The sequence below is a fragment of the Hoplias malabaricus genome, chromosome 6 (genome assembly GCF_029633855.1).
Source record: "Hoplias malabaricus isolate fHopMal1 chromosome 6, fHopMal1.hap1, whole genome shotgun sequence".
NCBI classification, from domain to species: domain Eukaryota; kingdom Metazoa; phylum Chordata; class Actinopteri; order Characiformes; family Erythrinidae; genus Hoplias; species Hoplias malabaricus.
The window spans coordinates 21,682,961-21,707,514 of NC_089805.1; the positions used below are offsets into that span (position 1 = coordinate 21,682,961).

Genomic DNA, 24,554 nt, shown 5'->3' on the forward strand with positions numbered 1-24,554 from the left:
TACAAAATAATTAGCTTATTTAGTATAAGTAGGAAATTATTTATAAGAGTTACATATTCGACATATACTCATATTCGACTTTTCTGAGTTGGTTTTGATCGACTGTATTGGTTTGATGTTTCACTGAAGTGTAGGGCTACTATAGAAAGAGTGATAAGGCATTGCAGAGGATCAGAAAACAAATTTGATGAGTTCTTGTTTTGAGAATCCGTTTATATAATAAGCATATATAGCACAAAGAAATAACATTTGTAAAGCAGTAAGATCATCTGTAAAATATTTTGTTTTTTGAGGCATAGTACAGCACAGGACATGCACAGACAAATGGGAGACAAAATTTGAGTCTTACACCTCATGCTTGAGTTAAGTACCTCTTACATAAACCACTTACACTGGCAATTATAAATAACCAAGTAAATTCAAAAATGTACTCTTGTATTGTGGCAGGCAACATAAGATAATGCAGGTGTGGCTAGTCCAATGACCACCTTTCTATTATGTGATCTGCAAACATTCCAGTAAAAAGAATGAGCCTCGTGGTAATTCCCAAACCTCAGTGATTGGCTGATGCAAACTTGATGAAGTGAATTTAAACCACAGGGTCCTGATCAATTTCACACATTGTGTCACATTTTAGACTCAGGTAAGTTATAGACACTGCTAAATATGGATCTGAATAGAGCAAATTAAGTGTTAAAATATTCTGATATGCTGCCAGGTTTTAAAAGTTGGAAAAAATTTATTCATGTTTGTTTGTTTTTTAAATATCCATATTAGTACGTCTTTGTTTACTGTTTGTAAACTAATTGATTGCTCTTGACATATAGCTATGGAGTTGAGGATTCTTTGTATTTTGGTGGCTGCCCTACTCTGTGGTAAGACCTCTCCACACTTTTTTATTAGAAACCATGTTACATTAAATGTAATAGTTTTAAATGAATAATGTTATTTCATATCACTTCAGCACAGATGTTTTAAACTTAAAATGTGTAACTTTTGCAGCTACATTCAGTTTAAAGGCTGAAAGACTGACTGATTGGCAGTTAAATGAACACAAAGAACACAGAGAGAAATGTATACATTTTATGTGTGTTTCATGTATAGTCCTTGGTTTGTTTTATTTATATATTTATGTACATTTAATACATCGACTCTTTATTGCAGCAAATGTCTTAAGCTTATTTAAATACCAAATTTTACTGACCATTTGCATATGGTCATAATTATCAAATGTGTTTTTCGGTACTGGTACTTAATATCTTAATATCTTTTTTTAATGCCTCTCAGAGCTTTGTACTGCTGGGCCTGCAGGGAGAGAATTTGCTCTGTCCTTCATGCAGAATTACAAACCGGGGAATAACGATGGTCCGTCGCGTTTCATGGTAGAGGTCTCCAGCCCCCCAAATGCCTTACTGAGCACCAAAGTGAAGGTAACTGCACTGGACAAAGTTTTTGAGAAGACTCTTAAGCCAGGAACTGGAGAGTCATTCCAGCTCCCTGACGGTGTGGAGATGGTCGGAAGTACAAGAAGCCAACAGACTGTCCGGGTAGAGGCTGACCAGGATGTTTTGGTGCTGTCCTTAAACTTCAAGCCCTTCACAGCAGACACTTCTGTGATCTATCCAATCAAAGACTGGGGCACAGAGTACTACATCTATACTCCACTGGTAGGGACAACTGGCACTTTCAAAGAATTTGCCATCACCAATCAAGGTAACAAAAATAATGTGGAGATCAAGTTAAGTGGTGCAGTGACATTCCAAGGGCAGCAGTACTCACAAGGCAGCACACTTACCATTAACATGGAGCCATTTGAGAGTGTGCAGATTCAAAGTACAGATGACCTGACCGGGTCCAAAATTTCTGCCAAACTGCCAGTCGCAGTTTTCTCAGGCCACAGCTGTACCTGGTACTTTTCAGACTGCAATCATGTGTATGAACAGCTGCTTCCCATTAGTAGCTGGGGTACCGAGTTTTTCGTCGCAACTCTGGCCTACACTCAGCCTCCATTCCGATATGATACGTTAATCATTCAAGCTTCACAGAACACTAAACTTCAAATCAGTACTCAAGACGGTGCATCCTCCCCAAAGCAAATGATGCCTGGAGAGACCCTCTACATCAATATTCCCTATCCAAACTCTCTGCATTTCACTGCTGATAAAGGGATACAGGTGCTGTACAAGTTTAATGGAGGAACAGATGTAAATGGTGTAATGAATGACCCCTTCCTCATGACCATCCTGTCCACAGACCGTTTAAGCACCTCCTACACAATAGACAGCCAAGCTGGCTTTACAAATGAAGCCATCATCATAGCTCGTACCTCTGATCTTGGGAAACTCACAATAGATAGCACTTCAATATCCAAAGGCCTTCAGTGGATTCAAGTTGGGAAAAGCGAATACTCATGGACACAATTTAGTTATGGGGAAGGTCCAGGCTTCCATCAAGTAGTGCATCCAGACTCACCTTTTGCCCTTTACAGCTTTGGTGCATCTCCCGAAAATGGATATGGGTCTCCAGCTCCTGGTAATCCTCAAGGTAAGAAAAAAAAAATACCTACAGTTTCAGAAAGGCCCTTCTGTACAGTTAAGCAAGCTGGCATTACTAAACTGTAAGACAAATACAAACTCTGTAAAATTATTGTAGTACAAGTACTTGGCATTGTGAAGTTTGGAGAAAAAAAATTGTAATTGTAATGAAACATAATCAACAGCATCAATTGTAGCTCTAAGCATATATCTAAGTGTTTTTTATTTTAGGGTAACATTTATTTATCTGAATGCAATCTCTCATCCATTAAAATGTAAGATTAAGTGAGGGTTTTTGTTTATTAAACACATTATAATAATGACCTACACCATATCTGTTCTGTTTTCTTATATTTGGATATGTTTTAAGCCCAACGTTAATCCCTGTACATGTTTTCAATTATTTATAAAAATTGTACCCACAATTTCAGCCATTGAAAAAATACTACCTAACTGAAAGTACATCCAAGAGTACAACACCATTCATTTAAATTTACTACAAGAAGCAGAGCAGTTATCTTAATGATTCCTATAGAATTTGATGTTTTATAGATTATAAGATACCCAGTCTGTCAATTTCTTCCAGCTTCTGTTGGTACCTGCTGGGCTATGGGTGACCCACACTACCGCACATTTGATGGCACCTATTACAACTTCTTGGGCAACTGCACCTACATCATGGCCAAGAACTGCAATCCAGACACCGTACATCCAGCCTTTGAAATCCTGACTGAGAATGTACGCCACGGCAGTGCAAAAGTCACCTCTGTCGACAGAGTTGTCATCAGAGTCCGTAGTCAAAACATCTCCATTAAGCGCAATGAGTTCGGGATTGTTCGTGTAAGTGTATACAGTGTTAGAATATGTGAAAGAATGCTTTTTTTTCAAACCTCAAGATGGTAGGGCATTTCACACAATCTAAATGTTTTTGAAAATTGCATTTATGCATTTATTTTATTATTATTTGATTTATTACTAAAATCAACCCTTTATTATGACAAGCAAAAAATCCTGTTTAAAAAAAAAACATAAAAATAATTAATGTTATCCATGTTCTCACTCTTTTCAGATCAGTGAATCCCAGTGGTTCCTTCCAATCTCGTTGGACAATGGCAGAGTTACTCTCAGACAAAGTGGTCTCTCAGTTATTTTGGAGACAGACTTTGGTTTGTCTGTTCAGTATGACTGGCAGGAGTACCTGGTGATTAATGTACCAGGAAATTTTATGGGAAGAACATGTGGAATGTGTGGGAACTTCAATGGAAAGAAGGATGATGACTACACTACTCCTTCTGGCACCTTGGCAAGCAGTATTTCAGCACTGGGAAAGAGCTGGAGGGTTCCACGCTTGCAAAATGATCCATATTGCATGGATGATTGTGTGGACCAGTGTGAGAGCTGTCAGGGACAGTCATGGGTTAAACGTTTGGAGGCTAAAGCCTTCTGTAATGTTGTGACCCTTCTAACTGATGGCCCATTCCGTGACTGCAACACTCTGATTGATTCCAAGGTTTTCTATGAAAACTGCCTTTTTGACTACTGCATGGGCAATGGGCGCAAAAATTTCCTATGCCAGACAGCGCAGACCTACAAGGATGCTTGTCAGAGAGCTGGTGTACATGTGTTCAACTGGAGATCCATCATTGGCTGCCGTGAGTGCTAAGAACAACTTTAGAACACATTTGTACATAGAAGTCCAAATTAGGCACATTTACAAGCCACATTTTTACATCTTCACTGTTTGTCCTAAACCCAGGTTTAATTTAAAGATATACATAATATTATAAGCCAGAACACTATTTTCACTGTATGAAAATAAGTTTAATATACTATATGACAACAATCTCACCGAGACTGATCCACCACCTAAATCATACCTCCTCTGTGGTGGTCTGGTGGGGGTCCCAACCATTGGAGAGTAGAGTGAAATGGGGATAAGGAGGAACTGGTGGACTCTGTAGCTGTAGAACTGCAAGGTGCTCATGTATGGTTGGTCAGTGTAGCTGATAAAATGGACAGTGAGTGTAGATACAAGGTACGCTTACCTAGTCCTGTGATCGATCAGTGTCATTTTCATGGAAATTTCCTCAAATACCATGCTTACTGATTCATAATAATGTGGGTTTTTACTTCAGCATTAATGGCAGAAAACTTCTGACACATTTTTTCACTCTCCCTTAGCTCTTAATATTTAATTTTTACCAACCAATTTAGTGCATATTTGAAAAGTACGTTTACTGAATTGCAAGCAAGAAACACATAATGTACTTTTTTTTTAATTTCCTTTCCCCAAACGTGACCTTTTTTATTCACTGTACTCACTCATTTTTTCTAGCTGCTCCCAAATGTCCTGAAAACAGTAAATTTGAGTCCTGTGCCTGTCCTGCTACCTGTGAGAATCCCACTCCTTCTGCTGACTGCAAAGCTAATTGCGTGGAGGCTTGTGTCTGTATGGAGGGATACCTGTGGAGTGGTAACAAATGTGTCCCAAAGACTCAGTGTGGCTGTGTGTTTGTTAATGGAGCAGACAAACGCTACCTTCAGGCTGGAGAAACTATCTGGGCTGATGACAGCTGCACCAAGAAGTGCACCTGCAATCCAACCAACGGTCAAGTTAATTGTGAAAACACAGGTTGCCCGAGTGGATCAGGATGCAGTGTGGTTAAAGGGATCAGAGACTGCTATGTAGTTTCTCAAGCAACCTGTAGCATCTATGGAGACCCCCACTACTACACGTTTGACAAAGGCACGTATGACTTCCAAGGCACCTGCACCTACACTGCTGCTGAAGGCTGCCATCTGGAGGGAACACAACTCATTCCATTTGCTGTCATTGTGGAGAACGAAAAGCTGAATGGCATCCAGCTCACTCCAAATGTTTCTGTGGCCAAGGTGGTCATTGTGGAGGTGTATGACCTACTTATGGTCATGCGGCGAGATGATCTCCATCAGATAATGGTTAGTGTGTTTATGGTTTGAGTACACAGACTTATGCTGATATTAAGTAGACTTCATTTTCTTTTACTTTTATTGCCCTTTGTATCTTTGTGGATTTTTTATTTGTTTTTGCTAATACTGCAGAATAGAATTATTGTTAGTTCTATTGTGATTTTTTTGTTTGTATTTAGTATGTCATGAATTGAGTTGCCTTGCTAAATCTGGGATAAAGCCTTTCTGTTTAAAGGGACATTACTTAATATTTTACCTTAAAAATACAGCTTCAGAATCATGTGCTTCTTCACTCAACTGTTATAGGGAGAATAGTGTCTTTGGGCTTGGCCCTGAAGGAAATGCAATATGTATCTTTTGGAGGAGGGTAGGAAACCACCACCTCCCTTCCTTTCAACATATATTTCAGTACAGTGCTGTAAATATTAATTATACTAGGGGGAACCTCAGGAGCTAAAACGCCAAATCTTATTTAGTTCCCCTTTAAGGAAAGGGAATCTGATTCCATTAACAATTTGTTTTGTGAAGATATTTAATAACTGGAACTTGTGCTACTAGTAAAAAATGGCACGAGACATGATAATAAAACTGTTCTGAAAATGTAATAGAAATTAGTAATAGCCAAGTCCATATTTTAAATGTTTGATTTGTGTTTTATTTGCAGGTTAATGGCATCCTGACCAACATCCCTTCAAGTTTGAATGGTGGGAAAGTCATAGTCCAGCAAGAGGGCTACCAGAATGTAATCTTAACAGATTTTGGCTTGAGAGTCGCCTATGATATGGTGTATCACGTTAGTATCACAGTCCCTAGCAGCTACCATAGCAAGACCTGTGGTTTATGCGGCAACTTCAATGGTAACATGAATGACGACTTATTATTGCCTGATGGCAAAGAAGCCAAAGACCTTAAATCATTTGGAGCTGCGTGGAAGGTGGCTGTTCCTGGTGTTGTGTGTGATGATGGCTGCAGTGGTGACGTCTGTCCAATGTGCCCTGCAGACAAGAAAGCTGTATTTGAAAAGGACTGCAAAATTATTACTAACCCTCAAGGCCCATTTGCTGCCTGTCATCTTGTAATTAATCCTGCTTCCTACTTGAGAGATTGCGTCTTTGACGTCTGTATGAGTGACGGAGATCCAAACATGCTCTGTAACAGCATTGCTGCTTACATGATTGACTGTCAATTCCTTGGAGTTAATATTAAAAACTGGAGAACACCAACATTTTGTCGTATGTACATTATAAAATAGATTTAATTCTTGAAATAAAATAGTTTATAAATTACTGTAAATACATGGATTTGACCGGATAATTTAGAAAACTTAACCAATATGTTTCTTGTTCTTATTGCTTTCAGCTTTGAAATGCCCTGGTAACAGTCACTATGAAATCTGTGCTCAGTCATGTGATGCACCTTGTCCTGGTCTCACCAAAATCATTGATTGTAAAATTAAGACCTGTGCCGAAGGCTGCCTGTGTGACTCTGGATTCCTTACCAATGGAACAGGCTGTGTTAAAGCAGATCAGTGTAGCTGTTATTATAAAGGACAAACCTACGAGGTAGGTCTTATATTATTCTATGTAAGCTGTTATGTTTTATATTAAATAATATTTAAATATGCTTTTCTAAATCTGCTTAACTGAAAAAAAAATATTTGTGTTGCAGTATTTCTTAAATGTTAAAAAACAAACTATTTATTAAATTAATTAGTTATTTGTAATTTGCAAAATATTTTAAAATGGAAAGATATCTCTCTTTAAATCCTGACACAATGACCAGTATTTCAACTGTGGTGCTTTCTTATTGTTAATACATTCAAAGTCTGTCAAAGCTGTAGTAGGCTAGTTCTGCCTAATGTGACACAGCTTGCTCACCGTTCGTACTAGTTAACTGCTCCCCAGGTAAGTATAGTGGCAGCCCACTGCTGTGTGTGTATGTTCACTGGCCCTGTAGTGTGCGGCAAAATATTCCTCACTACTGTGTGTTTGTTTGTTCTCTACGACAGATGGGTAAAACACAGATAATGCATTTCCCCAATGGGTATTGACAAAATAATTCTTCTTCTAAACTTAATTTGAATCAAAATACATACTAATTTGGCCCTATCAGAGTGTGAGGCAAAAAACGCCCATAAATTGACTTCTGGATGACATGCACTCACAAACAAGCCAGTAATGTCTCAAATGTTTGAAAAGTAGAGCTAGTCTGTTAAAGGCATAGAAAACATACTGCTGATTACACATGAGACATTCCCCATTTGTATTAAAATAACTGTGACCAAATCTACCAGGCAAAAAAATCACATCACACTGTTAAAAAGCAAGAAACTCAATAATACTATGAGCAGGAATTATTGTCTGGGGCATTGTACTCTTTTCTGAACTTTGACATCCCACCTCCCACTAACCAATACATGTAAAAGTTACCTATTAGTGTTTAACATGGACCACAGTAATGTTATGAAATTGAATACGATGTATCCACTGAAGTAATAGAGAAATATTCCATTGAAATTATAACTCCTTTGGCAGATTGGACAAACAGTCATCAGTAAAGATTGCACAGAACGCTTGACTTGTCTTCCGTCTGGAGAAGTCAATCATGAAGCCATTTCATGCGGTACTAATGAAGTCTGTAAGGTTAAGAATGGTGCTTTTGGCTGCTACCCAAATCCTAATGGTAAGTAAAAGTACTTCTGCAGAATATACCAGACCAACAACAAAATTGCAGTGAAACTCACTAATTTCTAATAGATTTCTATAGGTGAAACTGATCATGAATATGGAAATGGGAAAACATTAATGATGAATTTTAAGTATGAAAGAAGTAAAAAGATCCCATTTTAGAAATAAGCATTTCTGATTTGAATGCCTATATAGAAGGCATTGATCAAGACTATTTGACCACACCTGGTTCCCTGCACTGGGCACTGTAATGCTCAGTCTTATGTAAACTGGGTAAAATTAAAACAACTTTTCTTTTGAGAGAGATCACTGATGATGTCTAAACACACATCTTCTTTAGCGAAAGTGCTTTGTCAAAAGGCATTTATTTCTATTATTAGAAAGTGTGTCACTGCCATCTGGGACTTGGAACAACTTGTTTGTCTTTAACCATACTGTACATTACTGCCATGGTATTTTGAAACATTTTGAAAAGAGTTAGTGTTAATGGATTCATAGGAGAGTGCTCAGATTATAAACTAAATGCATATTTCAGTGGGTGAACTTCCTGAGGCAAGATAATGAGACAGATTTAGTCAGCACTTCATTCTGAATGAATTCATGTTAAAATTCATACTTTAGGTTCAGGTACATGCTGGGTCATGGGTGACCCACACTACCGCACGTTTGATGGTGAATACTATGACTTTATGGGTAACTGCACCTATATTATGGCCAAGAACTGCCATGAGGATGGTGACCACCCAGCATTTGAAGTTCAGGCCAGGAATGAACGCTTTGGCAGCTCTAAAGGCACATATGTCAGTGAGGTTATCATTAAGGTGTATGATCAAGTCATCACAATGGTTCAGCATGAAACCGGGCTTGTGCGGGTAAGAAACATTTCTACTGCTTAAATATTTACCTACCTGACCCAGGTGCAACAAGTCTAGATCAGTTTTCAAGTCTAGATCAAATCATTCACGTTCTCATTTTTCAGATCAGTGATACTCTTTGGTACCTTCCAATCTATTTGGCCAATGGAAAAGTGACTCTCAAGCAAAGTGGTCTCTCAGTTGTTTTGGAGACAGACTTTGGTCTGTCAGTGCAGTATAACTGGGAACATTATCTGATGATAAAGATTCCAGACTCTTTCATGGGAAAGACATGTGGAATGTGTGGGAACTTCAATGGAAAGAAGAATGATGACCGCACTACTCCCTCTGGCTCATTGGCAAGCAATATTCGAGCACTGGGAAATAGCTGGAGGGTTCCAGGTTTGAAAGGAGATGCCTATTGCACGGATGATTGTGTGGACAAGTGTGAGAAATGTGAGGGAGAACCCTGGTATGATCGTTTGGAAGCAGAAACTTTCTGCCACTTGGTCACAGTCCTCACTGATGGTCCACTTCGTGAATGCAAGACTCTCATTGATCCCCTTAATTTCTATAAAAATTGTCTCAATGACTACTGTATGGGCAAAGGATTAAAGAATTTCCTGTGCAAGACAGTACAAATTTACACAGATGCATGTCAGCGCGCTCATATCAAGGTCCATGACTGGAGACACCTCATTGGCTGTCGTAAGTATGAGGAACATTCATAGAGGTTAAACTGGGCAAACCTTGATCCAGATATCTGGTCTATGAAAATTTGAAAAATATCATTCCAGAATTTTAACTTAAGATTTTTCCCCACTTATTCATGTCTCACCTGTGTATTTATCTTAAAACATAGTAATAATGCTAATGTTTGATGGAAATGTGTATTATGTTTTTTCACCTCTTCCAGCTGCCCCTACATGCCCTGCCAACAGTCACTTTGAGTCCTGTGCCTGTGCTGCTACCTGTGAGAACCCCACTCCTTCAGCTGACTGTAAAACTAACTGTTTGGAGGCTTGTGTCTGCAATGAAGGATACCTGTGGAGTGGAAACAAGTGTGTCCCGAAGTCTCAGTGTGGCTGTCTGTACACTATTAGTAATGAGAAGCACTACCTTCAGGCTGGAGAATCCATCTGGGGTGATGACACCTGCAGCAAGAAATGCACCTGCAATCCAACCGACGGTCAAGTTTATTGTGAAACTACAAGCTGCCCAACTGGAACAGCGTGCAGCATTGCTAAAGGGATCAGGGGATGCCATGCAGTATCTTATGCAACCTGCAACATCTATGGTGACCCTCACTACAACACTTTTGATGGCAACACCTATGACTTCCAGGGCACCTGCACCTACACTGCTGCTAAAAGCTGTCATTTGGAGGGAACACAACTCAATCCATTTGCAGTCATTGTGGAGAATGAGAAGTGGACTGAGATCCAGAGCACTCCAAATGTCTCTATGGCCAAGGTGGTCATTGTAGAAGTATATGGCATGATTTTAGTGTTGCGACGAAGCCAACTGCATCAAATAATGGTATGTAAAATGCTACAGTGCACAAATTTATATCTTTAGTTTGTTACCACAAACTTTGGAGTCAATTATACGATTAAGGTAGTCTAAATATCAGAATGTATCACCAGGGATATTCATTAGAATCTTGAGATGATATAGTTTACATCTAAAGCCCCTTTGACATATGAACGCCAGAGAAATACTTGATAAACTCTGGAGTTTCAGTTCTGGCGATGTCCTGGAGTTGTCCTTTCACCCATACAGCACACAGCAGAAATTTTTTGTCAGACAAGTTCTCGCAACATGAAATGTTCCATGTGCTTTATGCATGGAAGTCGGCGTGAATCCAAGACAGATAATGCAGGTGTTTGCATTCATACATATAGCTCCTCCTGGTAATGTCTGGAGCATTTCTAGGTTATCGTGCAAAAGTTAAATGTGAAAAGGGCTAAAGAAATATATCTTCAGTATTTTTAGATGGAAACATCATGTGACTTTTGGTTCAATACCAGTGTGTGAAGTGTCAGCACTGTACTCCAAGAGGTATCTATATTATACCAGAATATAATTTAATGCTTCTTAACTGCTTTCTTTCAGGTTAATGGTATCTTGACAAACATACCTATAAGTCTTGAAGATGGAAGTGTAATGGTCCAACAGCAGGGATTTTTAAATGTAATCACTACAGACTTTGGCTTGAGAGTTACCTACGATATGGCATATCATGTAACCATTACAGTCCCAAGCAGCTACCTTGGGAAAACTTGTGGTATGTGTGGAACCTATAATGGTAAGAAGAATAATGAATTGCTGTTGCCTGATGGTACACCAACCAATGATATTAATACATTTGGAGCTGCGTGGAAGGTGGCTGTTCCTGGTGTTGTTTGTAATGATGGTTGTATTGGAGGCTTCTGTCCAAAGTGCCCTGCAGACAAAGAAGCTGTATTTAAAAAAGACTGCAGCATTATCACTGACGCTCAAGGTCCATTTGCTGCCTGTCACAGCATAATTAAACCTGACTCGTACTTCAGAGATTGTGTCTTTGATGTATGTGCTGGCAATGGAAATTCCAGCTTCCTTTGCCACAGCATTGCAGCTTATATGATTGACTGTCAGGACTTTGGAGTTGCTATTAAAAACTGGAGAACACCAACATTTTGCCGTAAGTGTTACATGAAGCCACAGGAATTAATGCTTTGTCTATTTCAAAGATTTCTTAACTGATATTTATTTATGTTTGTTCTTGGCAGCTTTTAACTGCCCCCTTAACAGTCACTATGAAACCTGTGCTCGGTCATGTCACACACCCTGTCCTGGCCTCACCGAAATCGTCAACTGTGATGTTCAGACCTGTGCTGAAGGCTGTGTGTGTGACTCTGGATTCTACAACAATGGATCAGGCTGTGTTAAAGCAGATCAGTGCAGCTGTTATATGAATGGATTGACTTATAAGGTAAGCTGTTATAAGGTCTCTTTTCAAAAGTCAAAAGTCAAAGCAATAAGGAATATCTAAAAAATTCGACAAAACTTGTTTTTGTTTGTCCTTACAGGAACAGTTTTTGCCAGTCCTTTAATTTTACAATTGACAGCAAAATTTGCTAAATGTATTCATTTTTATTTTTAATGCTTGTGCACCTTGCACATACATTTGATGTAAATGAGAGAAAGAAGACATTTAAATCAGTTCTACAAAGATAGTGGAAAAAGAATTAGCATTTGACAGATATTATATAACTTTGTTAACATGTAATACAGTGGCACAAGCAGTAATCTGACATATTAAATGACATAATGAAAACAAAAACTTAATCACAGCTTTTTCTGTCAACTCTTTTTTCAGATTGGGGAGTCTGTCATCACAGCTGATTGCCATTCACGCTTAACTTGTTTTGCCAATGGCATAGTGAACCAGGAAAGCATGCATTGTAAGAGTGATGAAGTCTGTAGGGTCAGTAATGGTGTTCTTGGATGCTATCAAAAGGAGTGTGTGCTAGGGTCTGGAGGCTCTTTCACACTTTTCAATGGAACAACTTGGACCCTCACTTCTATGGGAGCCTTTGACTTGGTGAAAGTATGTGACAATGCTGGTGCATCTAATTGGTTCAGAGTTGTGGTGGAATTGCAAGTCTGTGGCAGTGAAGCACTAAAACCTGTGGCCCTATATGTCTTTGTTGAAGATGTGCTTATCACTATTAACAGCAAACAAGAGATCTGGGTGAGTAAAAAGTAGTAGTTTTGAAGTTACTATATTATTTATGCACCTCTGTTTTGATATCTTGACCCATTGAACCATCTGATGTTCCAGGATACCGCAGTTGGCTTCTAATTCAATTGTGCTATTCCACAATAAAGGGAGTAGCAGCTGCATTCTGGATCCTATGCAGAATGTAACTGACAAAGCATTTAAGGTCAAATGTCAAATTTGAATAAAAGCAAATTACAGCCTCATTGTACTTTCAGGCTAAAGCCTAATTGCAAGTGCACTGCAACTGAATCTGTTTCAGCATTATTCTCTATAAATAAAGCTGAATGTAAAATGGTTAATAGGAATTAATTATTCTAATAAATTAATGGGATTTGAGGGCGGCACAGTGGTGTAGCAGGTAGCGTTGCAGTCACACAGCTCCAGGGACCTGGAGGTTGTGAGTTCAAGTCCTGCTCTGGGTGACTGTCTGTGAGGAGTTTGATGTGTTCTCCAAGTGTCCAATAATACAGGTTGGTAGGTAGAATGGCTACTCAAATGTGAGTGTGTGTTGCCCTATGAAGGACTGGCGCCCCCACCAGAGTGTGTTCCTACCTTGCGCCCAGTGATTCTGGGCAGGCTCTGAATAGGATAAGCGGTTACAGACAATGAATGAATAATGGGATCTAGTGAATTACTCCTTTTTTTTGTTACACTGTAACCCATAAATGTTGTTACATGATGAATAACAAATAATACCTTTTCCCTTTTTCAATGTTACAGTTTAATGGTAGGAAGGTGACTTTGCCAACTATGAAGAGAAGTCAGATATTGGTTAAGATCATCGATCAAACTGTGGTCATTGAGAAGAAGTCTGCCTTCAAACTATCCTACAGTCAAACAGATGAGATCACTATCACAGTCAGTGAAGATATTGCTAGCAAATTGTGTGGTGTTTGCGGCACAGGATCAGGGTCCATTACTGGGGAAAGTTTGATGATGTATATGGATCAGAACAGGGCACCTGACTTTCCCAGCTGGTGAGTATTACTGAAGGACAAGGCCATGGCAATAACTTAAACAGTAAAACTATGTTAATAGTGAAAAAAAAATATGTATGCATCCTAAACAGATCAAAACATAAACCTTATGTGCAAATACTGGATTTTTTTAGTACAAATACAAATAAATGAATATGATACCTGTATGAATTCTAAAAGCACAATGTGGAATTTTTAATGCTTGGCAGTGGTGCATCAAGGCAAGGAGCAGTTTGATGAAAAGCAAATATATTGGAGAGCTTAGATTTTTTTTTGTACACTGAATAGTTGCATATGTTTTTCATAATTTTAATGTCTTCATTGTTATTAGAAAATGTGGAATATAGTGAAAACTGGAATGATTTTATGTGCACCCAAATAAGTGGTATAAATTTGAAATGTTAAATTGTTTCATATGAAATTTTTTTATTTTATGGATTCTTTTTTTATTTCTGTATTTTTATAATTTTTTTGTGGTTATACATAATATTAATAGAAACTAAATATGTTACAAATATATCAGTAATAATATTTCAATTTAGCAGAGGTTGGTCATCTGATTCTCTTACTGTTGTCTAGAATAAAAACCTTAATTTTCATTTTTGTTTTATCCAATTCCAGCAATGTGTGACGGCTGAAGAATGACACTTATCTCCTTTTCACACCTTCTAGAGACATCCTACTGAGAATAACAAAATAAACATCCGACACAATGATGTTCAATATGATTTTGTACATTATGATTATCTGACAAATGATAAAAGAATGGATCAATAAAGCTCTTGCAAGATTACACATTTTTCCACTCCTGTTATTTGCATCTAAAGCGAATCAAATGGAATGTCACCCGATACACAGAAACTCTTTCTGAAGTATAACACTTAATTGAAACAAATGCTGTTAGAAGTTTCTGGCTCTGGGCTGATTGCTACCTAAAGGATTTGATGAAATTCTTCCTCAATTCATGATTTACATATGGCAGAACATTTCACAGGAAAATTATCTATATTTTGACCTATCTATTTCATGCATATTTTGATATATTAAATAGGAAAATATTAAAAGACCCAATTTGTAGCAATTATATATAGAAATGCCAAACTTTGCATAAAAGAACTATAAGGATATAAGAACTGCATCAAATCAATATGGAAAAAAAATGGCAGGATAAATACTAATATATATATACCTGAACACATAGTTATGCTAAAAACCAGCTACAAAGTAATAATTGAAAAAAGCATGGGTCAGATAAATGAAATTTTTTAGATGGTATATGTACATGCAGGGTACACATGAAGCATGTTCCTAGTCATCCATCTGTCAGAAATATACTGTAGAAATAATACAACAGAGATACAATAATATATGGGTAAATCTCATGCTGTCAGTGATAAAAAAACTTTGGGACAGAATAAAACTCCTTTAATAATAAGCATTTTCATAAAACAATATTCCAAAACTACTGGCATCCATAATTGCAGTACCTGGTGGGTTCTCTGCAAGAGAGAACAACAGAAGTGTTTCTGAAGTGTTAAACAATTGTTGAACCCTTGTACAGGGATCCCAGGCCATGCTTCCATGCAGAACAAATTATTACTATTATTATTATCATTATTACCATTATGTAAAGGATTTTTATCAGTATAAACATTATTAGCACAAATGGTTCCTTATGGAACCAAATGTGGTTCATCTACAGTACTGATTAAATAACCCTTTAAAGAAGCATTTTCTTTATTTTTAAGAGTGCACACATTTCAGTTGGGTTCAAGTCTGGGGAAGTCAGGAAAATGGCACTGCAAAACTTTTTTTGTTTTTGTGTTTACTGCACCCATGTCTTTGCAGGGGCCCTTCAAGGGCTATTAATATTATTTTTAATAGTATTGCCTTGTGTAGGCTTTTGAAATAAAGCATATAATTTCATCTATTAAAATAAGCAAATTAAACTTGGTTGTGATTTGCTATAATATTTTTCTCTAATTGTCATTTCACCACTCTCTCTTTTTACTGAATAGTACATTCTGGCCGAGTGGGACACATGGAATGTGTATGCTTCAGGATTGCTCAGCTCAGCTGACAGTTGTTCTAATGTGAGCACTAACGCTATACACTTGAGCCGGTGCTAAGCAGGACTGATGGTGGTGGTGAGGTGAACTATGAAGTCCAGTTGCAAAAAGTGCGAGTAGAAGCAGCAGAAAGCTGAGAGGGAAAAAATGACTGGCAATTAGTGACTCGGTTTTTCCCAAAAAAAGGTATTATTCATTGACTGGTTGGAATATCAAGATAACAATTTACAATAAGCAGTGCAGTGTTATTTTGTTTAAATAGTCTACATTTATTGCCATGGGAGATCAGATGAATGTAATGTAGAAGATCTGCACAGAACCCGCTTGCTAGGCTAATACGCGAGATCAAATATTAGCCTATATGATACTGGTGCTAATAACTGTTTTCTGAAATCTTGCTTACTGATGATGTTTGCTGGAAGGCCCTAGCGCTGAAGTCTCCATAATGTACATAATACAGAATCTGTTATACATCCATACTGACACAGTGATGTATGCAAGTTCTCTCAACATTTGAACATTTGGATTGAATTAACTCCATACTAAGTAGCCTAACAATAGCTGCTCATAAAAGAAAACAAATCTTAAAATGTTGTGAAAGTGACCAATTAATTTTAATTTCAGATGAAAATTCGGACAGCTGTACATTTAAAATGTTACCATCAAATAAAGTTATCACCTAAATTTGCTAGGTAGCTAATGACATACAGCAGACATGAAACAAAACAAAAACAGCAGAAAATGAATATAGTAAGATTTCACTACCGCTACTGCACATTTTCATTTAGTGGGAGATCTTTCACAGGCCCAAGATTTCTAGCAGCACCTCTGTACCCCAGTGAAACAGGAAATGGTCGTAGTTAAAAATGTAGTTCATAGACATAAAAAACAGCAACAAAAAATTACTCCACAGGACGGTAACCAGTTCAATACCCATGAGCAGTAGAAAAAGTTGGCAATGGGGTTGTGAAGGAAGAGCACTTTCTCCTCAATCCATGGCTGAATTGAAAAAGAATAGGAACATTTTATTTCACACTCTACAATGAAAATAAAAGTAAGCTTAAGCAGGATTTATCTTCTATTAAATGTATAGAAAGGAATTCATCCAAACAGTTGTGGACAAATAGAATCATTGCCAAGCAAATTTCAAATATTTAATGTAAAGTCTTGCTAGTTTTGTCAGTGCAACAATGGGGAAACTCATTATATTAATACCTTCTAAAACTCAACATATTAATATCTTTCAAAACATTGTGAGAGCTTTTGTATACAAGCCTTTGGTTGTGCAATAAATGTAAATGTATGGAGCTGGTGGCAGCTGTGTGTGTTTTAGAGGTCTTAAAAATCTATTTTAATTAAATAGTCACTCAGTATGCTTTGAAAATACTTTCTTCTCAATGTCTCACCTGGTCAAACATACCCAAACTGAAACCAAACGAAATCTAACAGCTCTGAACAAGGTAATAAAAATGATGATTGGAGAGTAAAAGGTCACCTCTTGGATGAAGCATTTCAGACTTAAGAGGTAGAGTACACTTGTAAAAACGACTTTAATCCACCATTACTCCAGCAATTTAACAAGTGATGAGATATGAGAGGCAGGAGCATTTGTACTTTCTTGACTATTTTCAAGCCAGATAATTTTTTCAAGCATTTTACCGAATGCTAGTGAATTCTGAAGGATATTTTAAGCTATTTGTTTAACTTCAAATGATGTAATATTCTGTGTTAAATATGTTAGTTTAACTTCTAAATATGCATATCCTGGATGAAAACCTTTTGTACTCGCAACTTATTAGTAGTAGTTAACTGCATTAAAATTTCTAAAACAGAAACACAAGAAATAATTTTAAGTTGAAACATTGTTTTTCATTAAATATTTAAAGCTTTAGAAATTACTTAATACAGTTCTTCCATTGCACAGTGATATCAATTAAGATAATATTGTTCAGAATATTCTTCTTTTAATTAAACAAAATTTTCTGGATTAACTTTTAATTTATAATATGATATATAATTATGTGTAAATAATTTTGCACTAGACATATGTTTCATGAAGTTATGTTCTATTTCATAATGAACTGTAAGAATAGGGTAAATAAAAAGACACCTTTAATACACTTGTATATTCTGCGATAATACCATTTATAAATTTCTTGTATAATTAATCCTTTTTTTGCTGTGACTGTAATATGATGTTTACTTATGCAATCATTATAACCAATCTTTTTGCATGTTTGCAAGCCTGCAACCTTTTATTATTGCTCATATAAAAAAGTAATTTACCACACAACCTCTATTTGCATTTGACAATATTATTTTGTGATTCAGTTTGGTTCTGTTGCTTCTGAAATATAATGAGTGATATTTAATTGCTACTAATTTCACATTTAGCATGCCTTTACATAAGAGGCTCCATAGCACTGGTACACACTATCTGTTGTATCTAAAACAAAGCCTCCTAGCAACCTTTTTTTTTTTTTTGGTGATTCCAGATGAGGGACGAAATTTGTAATGAGATCTGGTCAGTTTTAATGTTTTACAGAATGTTTAATAAATAAATAAATAAATAAAGCAAATGCTCTTTGCCTTGGTTAACAATTCCGTGAAATTACTGAGCTTGTACTTTAAGAAAGACCTCTGAAATAACCTAACAAGGAAGGTTAGTCAGTGATAAACTGTCCATGTGTGTTGTGTGTCACGTTTTGAACAAAGCATTTGCTTTCAGGCTCCCACATTATTAATTTCACAGGTGTGTTGATTTGTTTAAGTGAAAATATGTACATATATTGTATAAAGACTTTTTTAATGTACATTTAATATTCAGTCTATGTATGTTTTCTGGAAGTGTTTAATTCTGTTCAGAGTCACTAGGGATCCGGAGTCTTACTGAAATTTTTGAGCACAAGGCAGTGAGACCCTGGACAGGGTACCAGTACATCCAAAGGCATCACACACATTTACAACTATGGGCACTTTCTGGATAGGCAGTCCACAGTCCCACAGACACAGCGAGAACATACAGCTCAAACAAATAATGGCCTGAGGTGGGGTTTCAACACACAAGCCCATGGTCCTAGAGCTGTTGTATCTGAAGGGTTTTAGTTTATGAAGTCAAACAATGTATTCACTGAAAAGAAATAAAAATGCAGCAAAGAAAAATTACTTGACACTTGGTAAAGTCCTTTTAGGTTTATTTAAAGTGTTTAATTGCAAAGACTGTTGCTGACTTTTACAAAAAAAAAAGTGTGTTTTTTAATAAACAGTGTTTTACAATAATAGTATCACTTTTTTTGACCTGTTACTGTAAAATATTCTACTATGACCCAAACAGTACAAAGTAAGCATGCATTTTTTTGTTTGTTTGTTTCTTGTTAAAACCATGACTGAATCTTATCAGTCATTAACATTTCTACAATTTCTACATTTGCATTTTTCTCAGAATACAACAGCCTAATTTCTAATGCGTAGGAATTTTTAATGTATATTTTCTGTATTTTCTGATGGAATGGCTTTTGCTGACTGGAAACCTTTGATTTCTATTTGCTATTGTTTAAAATTTTTTATTCCACGCAGGGTAACTGAGGACATGGTATGAGTGCAGTGTATGTGTGTGTGTGTGTGTGTGTGTGGGTGTGTGTGTGTGTGTGTGTGTGTGTGTGTGTGTGTCTTTTTGTATAATAGTTTTGCTCATGTTAATGTTTACAGTGTGACACACAAATCAAGATAAAAATTGTTATGTTGGTATATGGTGTGTAATTCCGTCTATTTGAGAGAAAGAAAGAAAGAAAGAAAGAAGTCACATTTCAACCTTTGTACATTTAGCTGCAAACCCTGGCAATTATTATGGAATCAACAAACTCGATGTTAATCCTCCCAACTTTATGGAAACAGTTTCGAGATGGCCCCTTCCTGTTCCAAAATGACTGCGCACCAGTGCACAAAGCAAGGTCCATTAAGACATGGAAGAGTGAGTTTGATGTGAAAGAACTCGGCTAGCCTGCCAGAGAGTCCTGACTTCACCCCAAAATAATTAGAGCAGAGACTGCAAGCCAGGGTTTCTCATTCAACATCAGTGTCTGAACTCACAAACATGCGTCTGGAAGAAATTCACATAAACTAAATTCCCATAAATTCTCCTAAACCTCATGGAACACCTTCATAGAAGAGTTGAAACTGTTATAGCTGCAAAGCGTGGGCCGACATCATTTTAAACCCTATGGATTAAAAAAGGTAACTCAAGCTCATATGCGTGTTAAGGAAACTGAGCGAATACTTTTGACAATATATTGTATATGTTAGTACTGACTAGACAAGAGTACTTACTCCAACAAGAGTAAAAAGCACTGCAGTATGTATGTTTGTCAGTTTTGTACATCTTCCTCATTTGTTCCACATCTTCTTCAGTCACTTCTCAGCCTCTGCCATGATTACTTTATGGGGAACACAGAGTTAACTTCTTATAACCAGCTGAAGAGCCATAGTTGTTGGTATGTGTGCGATTTGCTAAGTTACATTGTGCAGCTTCTACCAATGTTAAGCCCAGAAGTTCAATGATAGAGGCTTCAATAAATTAAGCATCACAGTGATTGTAAATTTTGTCATTTTTGTCCTGGGCTCTTTGTTTTCTGAACAGATAGAGCAGGACATATTAGAACGACCAAGGTCATAGCTTGAAGCTCAAAATATAGGCAAGCCTTTGGGCCTAGGACCTTCTGTCCAAACCACAAATAGATGTTTTGCTGTAAGACACTGTAAGTGTCTCCGCTGCTCAGCTGCAAGTATTATGGCCAGCAATATCCAATTCATTAAGTAGTAATTGTGCTGTGCTGGGATGAAAAGAAAGCACATGGGTGGGCCTTATGTCCAGGCAAACTGGTGATGAACAATGGCACTGACACCAAAGTCAGAGGTGTCTAAATCATGAAAATTTGGAATCACTTCAGGGCTTCTTAGAGGAACTGAATGAACTGTTGGAAAATAATTGGTGCATTCATTGTTCAAAAAATCACCAGGTACTTCTAATGCCTGAACAAGATGAGGAAGTTGGTCTTCCTCTCATCACTTGCCTTACCAGAATACAGAAGCACTGCACAGGTCCATTCTTTTGGAAGCTGGCTGTGGTGACTCAAAAGCTGAAGTCAAGAAAGACCATGTGTAAAGGCCTTTAACAGTGATTTCATTCAAGCTCTATGCACAGTAGTCAATACATGGACAGGGAACCCCACATGGTTGAAGGCACTTCATTCTAATACTCAGAGAGAATCTCAGTACCATCAAACCAATCTCAAGAATAACCTCACTGACATTTGATACTGTTGAGGTTGGGAGTCCCCATTGTTATCACCAGAGATCTGATAGTCCAAATATTGAACATAATCTTTTTACCAAGCAACATTTGCTCGCATGTCTCATAGTCTCACATAGCCCAGTAAGCATCAACATCTGGCTGGCACATTTTGTAGGCCAAAAGGATTCACATTAAATTCAGAAAGAATTGATAAATTCTGTAAGTTCAAGTTATGATTTTCTAAGCACTTGCTAATGTTCCTTACTCAGCTCCAATTTATCATAGAACATCTAAAATTGCACTCAGTAGTCTAACCATGCCCAGGCTCTATTAAAACATGATGCACTTGGCTCTTCTGTTCATCTTTATTCCACTCTTTCTAAAGAGAAAGTTTGTATTTGATTCTATTTATCTAGTATATGACTCATGTTTGAGACAACTCCAGTGGCTTTGGCACTTCTCCTGACCACTTTTTGCCATATTGTGGTAGCGTAACAATCTGGAATCTTCTTAATTTGTAGCCTATGTGGGACAACATTCCCTGTAATGCAGAACCAAACGATTTGTCCATAAACTACTTGTAATTAATGGACCTAATACCCATCATCAATAGGGCTGGCCCTGAATATTCAGGTTTTCCAATATTCCTTTGTTGTGTAGGTAGTAATTTTTTAATTTTGAGATTCAGCCACACTGTTATCTGCAGCGCACCCTCTGGATTTTAAAGAGCATGTTGGATGCGGATTTGTGAAAGACAGAACACCACCCTCCCCTCGGGAATATTCAAATATTTACTGAATATTTTGGCAGATGCTCCGAAGGGACAGTCCTAATCAATCACACTAAAAAATAACACCTTAGCACCAAGCAACAGACACAAATGATTTCATTAATATATTTAAATCTCTGAACATTACATTTTAGTATTGAACATGTCTAACAAAGTTCAACCACAAAATCTGCCATTCCTGGACTTTGAAAATGCTGATATACATACCAAAGTCTTTTCTCTACCAAAATGCTACACATTTGGCAAACAATGAGTAAACCAGGTGCTTATTATTATCTTTTACATTATATATATTATATATATTTTACATATATATATCCATCCATTATCTGTAACCGCTTATCCAATTTAGGGTCGCGGGGGGTCCAGAGCCTACCTGGAATCATCGGGCGCAAGGCGGGAATACACCCTGGAGGGAACGCCAGTCCTTCACAGGGCAACACAGACACACACACATTCATTCACACACTCACACCTACAGACACTTTCGAGTCGCCAATCCACCTGCAAGGTGTGTTTTTGGACTGTGGGAGGAAACCGGAGCACCCGGAGGAAACCCATGCGGACACGGGGAGAACACACCAACTCCTCACAGACAGTCACCCGGAGCAGGAATCGAACCCACAACCTTCAGGCCCCTAGAGCTGTGTGACACTACCTGCTGCGCCACCGTGCCGCGCATACATATATATATATATATATATTACTACTGGCTGTGCACTACAAATCATCTGACTGTCAACTGGAAATTTATCTTTAATTTACATTGCTTCTAAATAATTTTAAAATTGATGTTTATCATATATCATGAACAAACTGTTACAGTGCAACATAAATCTTGACCACAGAGGCTGTCATAGGGCAAGTTAAGTAATATTAAACTCTAGTCTGAAAACTAAGCAGAAGCTGAAATCACAGTTATATTTGACTTCTTATTATCCATTGATGAATGTGTTCATACTGGCTGTTTGAACAAGGCTGTATGCCAGGTTCTAATGCTATTTATTTTATAAGTCTCTGCACTTGAGTACAATGATGTGATACTTTATTAATCAGAGGTTGACTTCCACACCAGAACAATAGGAAGTGTGTGATAAGATGTGACACAAACCTGACCACCACCCAATGATTATGAGATCAGTAAACATTAAAATGAATGAACTTTCCACGTGTATGAAAACCAAGTGGCAAAATACATGACTGAAAAGAACCAGCAAGGCCCTGATTGGCTACTGTGAAAATGCCTAAAAGAATTTAAGGCAGAAATTTCAGAAACGCTTTGCACTTTTTGCCTTGGTTCATGGTGAGGTAAGAAATTGTTATTGATGCTGTTATCTGTATTACATTTTTATATACATTTGGTCTTTGCTTTTTGTCAACTTTCTATAAATTACTGTTTCCTGCAGACATGGAAATGAGGGGGAATCTGCTCTGCTTTGCAGCCCTGCTGCTCTGTGGTAAGCTCCTTTTCTACAAATCACAGACCTTTCTTAAACTTTCTTGACTCTTGCAAGTATGTATACATTTGTTATTTATAAACATTATAAAACATATTGTGATAATTATAATAATTAATAATGTTACAGTGAATCAGGAGTTAACGTCCATTAATTTTGTACTAAAGGCCTACAGATATTTTTCTTCTACCTCCTACTGAAGTTGCTCCAACTTTGATTAATGCATCATAAATACAACAGTGGCATTGGCCATTTGTCAGCTTCTTCAAACCTATGAACACAATTTTAGGTTTTATCAGCAAAAAATGGATAATTGCTGCCTTTACAATATATATATTAAAAATCAGGAAAGTCCACACTCTCAAAACTTTAGTCTTTATTAATTTATTTCAGTACAACAAACATTTGGCAGACTCACAGAGAGCAGACTTTTGTAGTAAAAAATAATATTTTTATATTTATTTTGATTTATTGTAGTAAAATAAATCTTTGTAGGCTAAGTTTTGTGAGTGTGGACTTAATGTTCTTGATTTTGAAATTTAAGGTTTACATTTATACATTTACATTTATGCATTTGGCAGACGCTTTTATCCAAAGCGACTTACAAAAGAGGATCTAACATTCGAACTACAGCACAAATTATACAAAATACCTTACATTAAGTGCAATATGCCAGGAAGTAATAAGTGCATTAAAGAAAGACATTCAGTGCAAAAGATACTCTCGGAAGAGCTGGGTTTTCAATAATTTCTTGAATGAAGAGAGGGTTTCTGTTGCTCTGATAGTGCTTGGAAGCTCGTTCCACCAGCGTGGTACCAGAGATGAGAATAGCCTCAACTGACCTGTACGGGGGGTTGGTCGTGTTAGTAGGCGCTCCTTTGAGGAACGGAGAGGGCGGGCGCTAACGTATGGTTTTAAGAGTCTATTGAGGTAGATGGGAGCAGAACCAGTGAATACTCTGAAGGCCATCATTAGTGATTTGAATTTGATGCGAGCAGCTAAGGGTAGCCAATGCAGCTCAACTAATAGGGGCGTGACATGTGCTCTTTTTGGTTGGTTGAAGACCAGGCGTGCTGCCGCATTCTGGATCATCTGTAGTGGTCTCACAGCACAGGCCGGAAGACCTGTCAGGAGGGCGTTGCAATAGTCTAGACTATTTGACTATTTGATAGTTTGACATC

The 24,554-nt window shown here is 37.4% G+C and overlaps 1 protein-coding gene across 1 annotated transcript in view; it reads left to right on the forward strand.

Moving 5' to 3' along the window:
• The first annotated feature begins 829 nt into the window (after window positions 1-829).
• The window catches only part of LOC136700193 (IgGFc-binding protein-like), a 33,647-nt gene continuing 9,922 nt past the window's right edge, over window positions 830-24,554 (forward strand). Inside the window, exons 1-16 of the mRNA XM_066675474.1 lie at window positions 830-875; window positions 1,288-2,544; window positions 3,121-3,374; window positions 3,604-4,186; window positions 4,870-5,492; window positions 6,148-6,634; window positions 6,843-7,045; window positions 8,018-8,165; window positions 8,792-9,042; window positions 9,150-9,732; window positions 9,941-10,563; window positions 11,140-11,707; window positions 11,796-11,998; window positions 12,386-12,760; window positions 13,511-13,718; window positions 23,323-23,373. Of these exons, the coding sequence (XP_066531571.1) occupies window positions 830-875; window positions 1,288-2,544; window positions 3,121-3,374; window positions 3,604-4,186; window positions 4,870-5,492; window positions 6,148-6,634; window positions 6,843-7,045; window positions 8,018-8,165; window positions 8,792-9,042; window positions 9,150-9,732; window positions 9,941-10,563; window positions 11,140-11,707; window positions 11,796-11,998; window positions 12,386-12,760; window positions 13,511-13,718; window positions 23,323-23,373 (6,463 nt within the window). The remainder of the gene's footprint in view (window positions 876-1,287; window positions 2,545-3,120; window positions 3,375-3,603; window positions 4,187-4,869; window positions 5,493-6,147; window positions 6,635-6,842; window positions 7,046-8,017; window positions 8,166-8,791; window positions 9,043-9,149; window positions 9,733-9,940; window positions 10,564-11,139; window positions 11,708-11,795; window positions 11,999-12,385; window positions 12,761-13,510; window positions 13,719-23,322; window positions 23,374-24,554) is intronic.